Source organism: Phytophthora infestans, genomic scaffold, assembly GCF_000142945.1.
Source record: "Phytophthora infestans T30-4 supercont1.364 genomic scaffold, whole genome shotgun sequence".
Taxonomy (NCBI): domain Eukaryota; phylum Oomycota; class Peronosporomycetes; order Peronosporales; family Peronosporaceae; genus Phytophthora; species Phytophthora infestans.
Window position 1 is genome coordinate 1 of NW_003303395.1, and position 10,066 is coordinate 10,066.

Consider the following 10,066-nt stretch of genomic DNA (forward strand, 5'->3'; position numbering starts at 1 on the left):
GGCTTGGCGAGACGTGGGGATGGAGTGGAGCAGCAGTGGTAAGATCTTCACTCTGCGTCCGTGGTTGGCTCTGGATCCCTAGCGAATATTCAAGCTTGGTGGATCCAGGGCCTAGATCGTGGATCTGGCCATAGGGTTGCCTTGCGGGTGTGTTCCCTTGCCTCTGATTTCCTTTGCGTCGTACTTGCCGCCTCCTGTAGCGGGAGCTTGCGAGTTGAGAGCTTCTTAGGTATACCCGGCCAAGTAGTATATCCAGTTAACCCTTCGGATCTTAACGTGTAAAGGAAAGCTCACTAGGTTGTAGGATCTGGCCAATGTATTATCCAGTTATCACTACCAACACTAGATTCGCAATTTCCAACCTTCACCGATCTCGTACGGCCCATGTAGTTCCGATTCTTGAGGGGAGGAAGACACTTGCGTGATACTGTGCAAATTGAGGTCTGTATTGATACATATGCCTATACCTGCCTGGATTTCTACCTTCTATGTCTTTTACCTGCTAAATCCCTTACCAGGCTCTGCTGCATGTCCTTTTTCTTCTTGGTCCATCATTCCAGCTGTATTATCCTCAGATCCACCGGATCCATCGCGTAATCATTATGGTCACCCTATTATGGGTACACTCATCCGGATCCAGGTTGCTTGGATCCACTTCACTGTAAGTGTACACTAGCATGGATCCGAGCTCTCCAATCATCCAACATCATCTTGCAACCGTCTGTGATCTCCATTGTCCCACGAAAGTTCGAGATCCACCGCATCCATCATCCCTATACCCTGGATCCAGGTCCCTCTATGTGGGATCCTACCTTCTTGGATCCGAACTCGGAAGTATGGGATCTGGAACACCTCGCGGTGGATTTTGCCTTCTCGTTAGTCGTGGCTACTAGATCCACCTTCAGATGACACCTACCACCATTCCTTCATAGGATCCACACTCGATCCACCGTTACATAGTATATCCCATATCCACCTAAGTGAACCCAGGTAAGGGTGTATCCGAGATATGTCTTGGTGGATCTTGCCTTCTCGTACATCACTCATACCAGATCCATCGTCGTCTCATACGGGGTGCTGCTCGTCGTGACTAATCCACCTCAGTCAACTTGCATCCGCGCCGGACGATCCAACCCCCTCTAACCACTTGAAATTGTCACTGATTCGGGGTAGTGACCCCGCGTTAGGTCCATTCTCTTATTTTTAAGAAAGCACTTCACCACAAAAATGTCTCCATAGATGATAACGCAAAAGTTGATCGCTGATGTTATATTTTATTACAACGATACTTTTCATTGATCTATCCAAGCGAGACGAGAGGTAAAGGCATAGCGTCTGAGCTAGCTCATAACAGAGAAACAGCTGAAAGAATCGACAACGAGTTAGAGATAGGTCTGAGCGTTCTTTATCGACTTGTGAAGCAAAAATGGTAAAGAAGCTGTGCGGTGGAGCAAATATGTGTACACTATTGTTTGCATTGATGGCTATCGTGTTCAAATCAGATCTAAGAACGGTCACTCGCTGTACAAAGCTCCAAATGATATCAAAATCGTACAAGCTCAAATAACAGATGCCACAATCGGCGGAGGCGATATTTTCGAAGTGAAGCGAATCTTAGACCACAAGAAACTATCAAATGGGAAATATAAGTATTGGATCAGCAGTATGTATACGTATACGGATATCAATCCGAGCATTCAAACCGCACTGGTGAATGCCGGGGCCTATCTAGTTGATACATAGGGAAACAATGTGTTTTATATTCAGCTGACTGAGAATGGTGTCTACTATGCTGCTCAGTTCGATTTTAGTGCAACATCGACAAGTCTACCAGCGGGTTACGTCCGACCTGCTACTGGCTTATACAGCTCCAGTGATACACGTCTACCTACTGCAACCGTGTGCCACACTGATAATTGATAACCCCGCATTTGGAAAGGTAATTGGCTTTACAGCTGGAACGTATACATCTACCTTTTCTACCGTTTCGAGTGCTCAGCTATCAAATATCATTCCTCAAATCCATCCGACATCGTCGTATATCGTGAGATGTGATCTCATCAAAAATGACTACGTAGCTTCTGGTGATATCCTAAGCGCATTTGACAGAGGCGATGCTGCTGTTGGACAGTTAATATCGTACAAGCCAAGTCAGTATGCTTGAATGAACTGCTACAATGGATCAAGGTTATCAACAACGATCACGATTAATAACAGGAATGATCTGAGAGTCAAGTTTCGCGATAGCTCCGTGAGTATTATGCTTTTGCTACGAGCAAAAAATAAGACGTTTTGGTTTTTTATTTACAAGCGAAAACTGCCAGTAAGCTTTCGTTTAGAGCGCACTACAGCCATTTTAGCCTTTGCTTCGTCGGAGCCTTTAACATCGACTCCGTATCAACGACGCACCTCGCCACGAAGCGATTAGATCAGTTTCTCATGCTCTGGTTTTGTTTCTTTTGAAAGTAGGTAACGCTCGCCAGCATCGACTCCATCTGTTAATACACATTTTCGTTTAGCATAAGAGAGGGCATTCTTTGCAGCCTTCTTTACGTCTGCTACGGAAAGGCGGTCTCCAGCTTTATCCTCATCGCTAACTATATGTCTACTCCCGTAGTGATTTGAGAGCCGCACGAGCAGGAATGCCTGCTTGAGGGGTCACGAATGCTGTCGCTATCGCAGGTAACGCGAAGTCGACTGCTTTGCATAGAACTTCGTTATCTTTGAGAAAGCTGAATGCCGATTTTAGACCGGATTTGATTAAAGACCAGCATGATCCGCCTTGAGCTCGCTTGCATCCTTTTTGATCTCGTGACGGGTGATATCGAGTCTAGCACCACGACCTGCGTTGCGAGCCTTGATTGCCTCATCATAGGAAGTTGGATGAAGATGAACAATCGCTCCGCTACCTTTGAGCTCATTGGCGGTAAGTAGGATATTACCCGTGTTAGAGCTCGGGTTAGCTTGGGTGCTGGAACAACGCTTGAAATCGTAAGTTCACGGTACATGCTTACAAGACTTGTCTATATTCGTATGATTCAAATTGTATGTTAGAACTGTAAAATTCATATCGCGCATGTTTTTGAATAAAGTGGGCTGATTCTTCTACTTTGAGTTTAACCAAAGGAGGCAGAATGGTCCACAATAATCATTATACGTAGCTTATTATTGTTTGGTGTTGAATTTAGAGATTCCATACTTTGTTGGAGGGCCTTCGCCCATACTATCATAATATTCATTGTCATGGACTGCCGTCCAATGCCCGATCTCAAGATTAGGAGGTCTTAGTAGAATTATAAACGATTCCTTTTTAGTAAGCGGGTTGGTTATTTCAGATGATTCCTAGATGTTATCGAGATGAACACCGATTGTCTTAGCGATTGTGATCGCTCGTAATACCCTTAACAAGCTCTACCATATTATTTTATTTAGAAAGCTATATGTTTACGGAAATAGATTCAATCATGTCTGAAACCCAGCTATCAGACCAGTACTTTACCGGAGCTCGCTGAAGAGCGATCCTGATATCCGAGTATCGCCAGGTAAAAGCGCTCTATTTGTGATCGATTTGAATCAAGGATCGTATCAAAATGGCGTCATTGCCATCGATGCTACGGCTCAGCTGAATGGAAGCGAAGGATTTGCTTCACTACGTGATGCTTATATCATGCTTCCATACAACGTATCGATGCGGAACGGTGATACTGCCCATACAGCTGCGGCCAATCGTTTCTGCGCGACTCTGAAATGTGGTAATTGGAATGTTATTGATTCGATGAGTTTGGAGCTCAACGGTAAGACGATTGTGTCCATGGCTGGCTACTGACTCTTCTAGAAAAATGTGGTGTAGCGGGATTAGCAAAATCTGCGAGATTGCTGGATCCAACTTACCAACAGCGCCCAGACACCGACTAACGGAGGGGGTCCGTGATCTGCTGAATTTTCCTCGCCTTGTGGACCCGTCGGTAGGGTGGGATCTTGCTCTCTCGGTAACTTCCGAAGAGTTCAAGTGGTGAAGCTTGAGCGTCTTGGCGAGATGTGGGGATGGGGTGGAGCAGTAGTGGTAATATCTTCACTCTGCGTCCGTAGTTGTTTCTGGATCCCAAGCGAATATTCGAGCTTGGTGGATCGAGGGCCTAGATCTGGGATCTGGCTGTAGGGTTGCCTTGCAGGTGTGTTCCCTTGCCTTTGCGTTTCCTTTGTGTCGTACTTGCCGCCTGCCGTGACGAGATCTTGAGAGTTAAGAGCTTCTTAGGTATACCCGGCCAAGTAGTAAATCCAGTTAACCCTTCGGATCTTAACGTGTAAAGGAAAGCTCACTAGGTTGTAGGATCTGGCCAATGTATTATCCAGTTATCACTACCAACACTAGATTCGCAATTTCCAACCTTCACCGATCTCGTACGGCCCATGTAGTTCCGATTCTTGAGGGGAGGAAGACACTTGCGTGATACTGTGCAAATTGAGGTCTGTATTGATACATATGCCTATACCTGCCTGGATTTCTACCTTCTATGTCTTTTACCTGCTAAATCCCTTACCAGGCTCTGCTGCATGTCCTTTTTCTTCTTGGTCCATCATTCCAGCTGTATTAGCATCAGATCCACCAGATCCATGGCGTAATCATAATGATGTCGCCATATTATGGGTACACTCATCTGGATCCAGGTTGCTTGGATCCACCTCACTGCAAGTGTACACCCATCATGGATCTGAGCTCTCCAATCTTTCAACATCGTCTTACGACTGTCTGCGGTCTCCATCACTCCACGAAAGTTCGAGATCCGTTGCATCCACCGTCCCCATATCCTGGATCCAGGTCACTCAGTGTGGGATCCTCAATCCTTTGGATCCGGACTTGGCAAAGTGGGATCTGAGACATATAGTGGTGGATCTTGCCTTATCGTTTGTCGCTGATACCAGATCCACCTCCAGATGACCTCTACCATATTTCATCCATAGGATCCCCACTCTATCCACCCGCACATGGTGTATCCCATATCCCCTAGGTATAATCGGGTGAGGTGGATCCGAGTGGATCCTGTTTTCCCATACGTTATCCATGCCGGATCCATCGCCGAGCCATATAGGATGCCACTTTACCTTGGCCCAATTCACTTCGAGCAGCGCGGATCCATGCCGGGTAATCCAGATCCCCCCTGTTGTCACTTACCTGGGATAGTGACTCCTTGTCGGATCCAGTCTCTTATTTCTGAGAAAGCACTTCACCACAATAATATTCGAGCTCAGACATCATATAGTCCTCAATACGTTGAGAAGCATGGTGCGGAGTCTTTCCTCTGCCCAGATGCTGCTCAGTCGATTATATACAGCTCGGGAACGAACTCCCTTACAGGCGACGGCTACACTAATACCAGTGCATTCTCATCTTCATTTGAAACGAGTGCAGCGGCTGGCGGTGCATCTATCGTCAATGATGGGTTCGGCAAACGTCTTCTATACAACCCTCCTAACGCGGGAACTGATTTATTTAGCTCTTGGCCATCGCTCGGTTCAGCTGCTGCATCTACAACGATCGCTAATCAAACCGCACGCGGTGCTTTCGTTGCTGGCGCAGGGACATCTAAAGCGATTATGGGTACTTGGAATTATATGCTCAAGATTAAGCTTGTTGACCTGCATCCAATTTTCAAAGAATTAGATCTCATGGCTAACCCTCGAATCCGTCTGCGCTTCCGTGTAAACCAAGGTGTTTCTTCGGTTGCTGTAGATGCTACGAAGAGTATTTCGTTAGCATATACTACTCTCTCGTCAGGTAATAGATGTCTGGTAATGGTTGCTGCGTCCTCAACCAGTAATTCAATGGCTGGAGTTCTTGCTGCTTCAGCTCCGTTCAGTATCGCATGGGGAGCGGTTGTAACCTCGCTGGAGCCAACTATTGATGGGACTTATATGCCTTTTACAACGAGTCGCCTCTATGTGCCGTTTACGCAATGAGAGAATCATCAAGCTATTTTCTCGAAGCCCGTGAAGAAGGTTCGTTTCAACGATTGCTATGCTGAGCTTTTTTATCAATGCGCTTGCATCGGTAAGCAGTCAACTCAACTTAATGCATCCTTCGACCTACAGATATCGGCTAGTGTTAAGAACACCAAATACGTCATTGTACTACCATTTGCCGATCAGACTAATAGTCTCAACTCAGCGGCTGTGCAAGAGTTTCAGAGTCCGTTCGATAGCGCTCCGTGAACTTTACATCCTGGCTCATCGATCAGAAAATTTCATGTTCGAATCGGCTCTACTTAGAGCTTTGATATTAGTCATGACTACGACTTTTATTAGTTCTCCAACGAGGTCTCCAAAATTAGCGCTATATATTGTGGTCTGACTCCTGAGCTTGTAAATGGCTTGCTTGATTACCAGACGTGGTCGTTGACTAATCGCGTCCTCATTGCCGATGTAGGCAGACTATCGGAGCGTGATGTCCCTCAGAGCATCCAAATCCAACGCGTTAACGCTGACTGTCAAGGCATTAACATGATATTCCACGTGATCAGCGAACAGGAGCTGAGCTATGATCGTCTAACAGGAGAGGTTTTAGAATTCACAACTGCTTATTTATATTTAATTATACATTTGATTTAATATTCTGTATTGGTTTATTGATACCATTTCCACAAAGCTCTGTTTTGGCAACCACAGAGGTTCAACCATCCGAGAGGTATTCCTTAAGGATCCAGGCTGCTGTCGATGGCTCCGTTCTCAGGATATGTTATCTGGTGCTCCTGACTCTGATATTGCACATTTTTTTTGAGTAAATTTGGTAATGAATCCAACGATGGATCGTATTTGCTAAATTTTGGAAAATATAATTGACTGTTGACTTTGTGAATAACGCCGTGCAAAGGTGTAGAAACTACTGATATAAAGCCTCCTCGATCTAGTCTCGCGTATAAGACGTGCTATAGACTTTAAGAAGGATCTATGAGTCAATTAAGCAGGTGTTTACACTTTATAAGGAATATTTACACTGGCTTCGATCGTGTAAATTTTCTAACGAAAAGGCTCCGAAGCTATGTGCTGCTTTTAATGAATTACTTGAGAGCTAAGTAGTTTATGTAACATGGTCAACTCATTAGTTTTTGTATACTCATAAAGTTAGACATTCTCATGATGCGTTATTATAAGATATGTAGGGCGGTGAAAAAAAAGATCATATAACCAGTATATGGTAACTGGTCTAGAGCGATTCTTCCGGTCTATTTCTTATGATATTTCTTTTGCTTTTGTTTTTCTTTGATTTGGTCTCTATGCTGATCATCATAAGACTTCTGGCGAGCAAGAATTTTTTCTCGATTTTTCAGATAGTAGCGATGTTTAGATGTAGTAGCCTTATTGGTTTGGTACTTTTCTGGTGAGTATTGTGACGGGGTCACACAGCACCTTGCGCTAGAGGAAGTTAGCTTCCGAGAGTATACAAACTCTCCGTGAACGGCAGCTCTCTTTATTCAAAAGAGAGCGAAGTGACCTAATTAAGGTAGAATGTAAACTGAGTATATTTATAGGTAGATAAAGCTTGGGTTTAATACAAACTATAAGTCACCTATAGAAATGCAATGTCATCAACCAATGGTTGGCTTTGGACGACCTTGGTACTATGTACCAAATATCCCGAAGTATGACGTGTCACACTTCATGTAACCAGGGTACACTTAGGGCTACGTACCCCGTTACATCCTCCCCCACTTAGGTTCGGTTTACTGACCAATCAGAATGAAGAGGTGTTCGTCACAAACTTTCATTCTCAAAATCGAAAATCATCGACTTGGCCGCACGAGCGCGGCGGAGGCTCACTTCACAGTTAGAGCCTCGAGCAGCAGTATGTGTGCTCTTCTTCCAGGTCTTCCACTTCGACCGTAACCATGCCTCGTGGCACTGCTAAGAGCGGTGCGAAGACACGCTTCAAGGCTGCTACCGGAAAGGCGCAAGCCAAGAGCACTTAGCCTCACGGCAAAGGCTCGGCACTTAAGGAGGCTACTCAGGTGGCCTCCGAGGCGATCGGCTCATCGGGCGACAAGGTTGTGGGCAAGTGAGCCAGCAAGCGCCGCAGCCCGTCGCCCTCGGCCTCTCCAGACAGTCGTCCGAGCCCTCGGTTCGTAGAACGTGAGCTCGACTCTGGCAGTGAGGACGAAGCCGAGTCCGAGAGTACGCACGATGCTCCTGCGGGTTCTGCGGGAGGGCACAGCCCAGTGCCCAGCGAGCACAAGGATGACAGCGTGCAGTCGCTTGCTAGTGATCAGGGTGATCACAGTCCCAGGACGTCTGTGCGCTCTGAGAGTCCGGCCGTCAAGGCTAAGGGCACTCCCAAAGCTGGTGGCGATGAGGAAGAGAATCCTTGCAAAGGTCTATCGCTTGCCGAGGGCCCTTGCGCGTGCTAAGGCCTCTAAAGCCGAAGGTGCCAAGCCCTCAAAGAAGCGTACAGCCTCTAAGTCTTCACTCCGCGAGGAGAAGGAGACTCGGCACTCCCATCGGGGCCTCTTCGACTCCTCGGATGAAGAGGAGGAGAAGGAGGAAGAAGAGGAGGAGAAGGGTACTATCTCTGAGCCCCGGGAGGTCACGAATGACCTCGACCAGCAGCAGGAGGAATTCCAAGCTGCCCAGCGTGTGCGTGGGGCTCGGTGGTGGCACCCGTCAGCCAGGGAGCTGCCATCAACTCAAGAGGGTATTGGCCTATAGGAGCGATCTGGGGCTGACCTCTTCTTAGAGCTTCTCGTCGCTCCTCGTGGCCTTGTGGGCGGACACACTTCTAGTGGCATTTACGAACGTGCCCTTGTTCAGAAGGAACAGTTGTTCGCTGAAAACTTGGAGGCTGCTCGGTGTGTGCTTCTCGCGCCACACCGCATCCCCCTTAAGGACTTCACGACTTGTCGTAAGAAGCCCGAGACCCGGGGTGGTCTCAACCCTCTTTGGGGATACCCCTGGGTTATGCCCGAGAACTGTCCCACCTGGGGTTCTTGTGAGGACATGTTCTGGGCATGGGTAGAGTCTCTCAAGTACTCACCCACGGAGTTACGGGAACTCCATGAAGATGTGGTGTAGTGATTTCTCCGTGGTTGCGGATTATCACCCGTCGACAAAGACGTGACACCGCCCAAGTTGTTCAAGCGACGAACCCTCGGTCGGGTGATGTACGGAGACGCCAAGGTGCAAGGGACTCGACGGCGTCACCTCCGAGTTTTCAACAAGTATCGGATACGGCCCTATGTCACTGAATCCAGGCTGTCCTTATTATTAATAATGGACTGGCCGGATTTGCATTCAGCGGACCATCTACGGTACAAACCCTCAGTGGCGGTTGGGATGAGTTCGCGGAAGACTCCGCGACCCTTTGAAGGCACATTCACCGCCTGGAACAGGGCGCGAGCTGTTAAAGATGCTGCAGACGACGCTTGGCATGCAAGAAGATCCATAACGGATCATTGTTCATTTTGATATTTGTATACTTGATTAGGACTTCTTATTAGGAATAGACCCGAAAGGGTAAGCTTAAATACAGAACAGAATTTCCACTCAAGCACACAGAGCGACGTCCGGCTTCAAGGTAAGCGTCAGGTCAAGCTTGTTTGAGTGTGTTATGCCTGTCGGTGAACTCGAAGCTCTGTAGCGAGGGTTCATCCGGCAAGGCCAAGAGACTTTGTGTATTGGCCGATTATTATCGGGAGGTTTTACGTGACGGCTTATTGTTGCCTATTTGCACGACTGGGAGTGCTTGAATTGCCTCCCTTTTATTTCTTCCAGCCGAGTGTTGAACACTCGGTGATCTCGTAAAAGGCTTACCCGTGCCTGGTACCCTTCCGCTGTTGGGACCACGAGGATTCAAAACACCTGCTAGCTTTGCTCGTGCTAGTAGCGTGTTCTTATTTTACTGGTTGGCCTATATAAGTAGTTTACAAGGTCCAGTTTGTCCCGGTGCAAGGGCAGAACTGGGGTCTTCAGGTCCGCCCGAACGATCGTTTACTATCCTAGTAGACGTATTGTTGTGGGAACATCCTAACTACATTTGTAGCTAGAGTTCACGTGGGATTTCCAACACCACAACTGGTGC

General features: G+C 47.1%; 2 protein-coding genes across 2 annotated transcripts; both read left to right on the plus strand.

Annotated features, from left to right (window-relative positions):
- Positions 1 to 2,772: 2,772 nt before the first annotated feature.
- Positions 2,773 to 3,915, plus strand: PITG_21559 (uncharacterized protein; the record flags this gene model as incomplete). The annotated part of the gene is made up of 3 exons (XM_002894886.1): positions 2,773 to 2,926; positions 3,543 to 3,794; positions 3,851 to 3,915. 3 exons carry the CDS (start codon positions 2,773 to 2,775, stop codon positions 3,913 to 3,915), a joined length of 471 nt encoding a protein of 156 aa, XP_002894932.1.
- A 1,221-nt stretch (positions 3,916 to 5,136) lies between these two features.
- On the plus strand, positions 5,137 to 6,606 carry PITG_21560 (uncharacterized protein; the record flags this gene model as incomplete). Its single annotated transcript, XM_002894887.1, has 3 exons — positions 5,137 to 5,940; positions 5,995 to 6,171; positions 6,316 to 6,606. 3 exons carry the CDS (start codon positions 5,137 to 5,139, stop codon positions 6,604 to 6,606), a joined length of 1,272 nt encoding a protein of 423 aa, XP_002894933.1.
- Between the last annotated feature and the right edge of the window lie 3,460 nt (positions 6,607 to 10,066).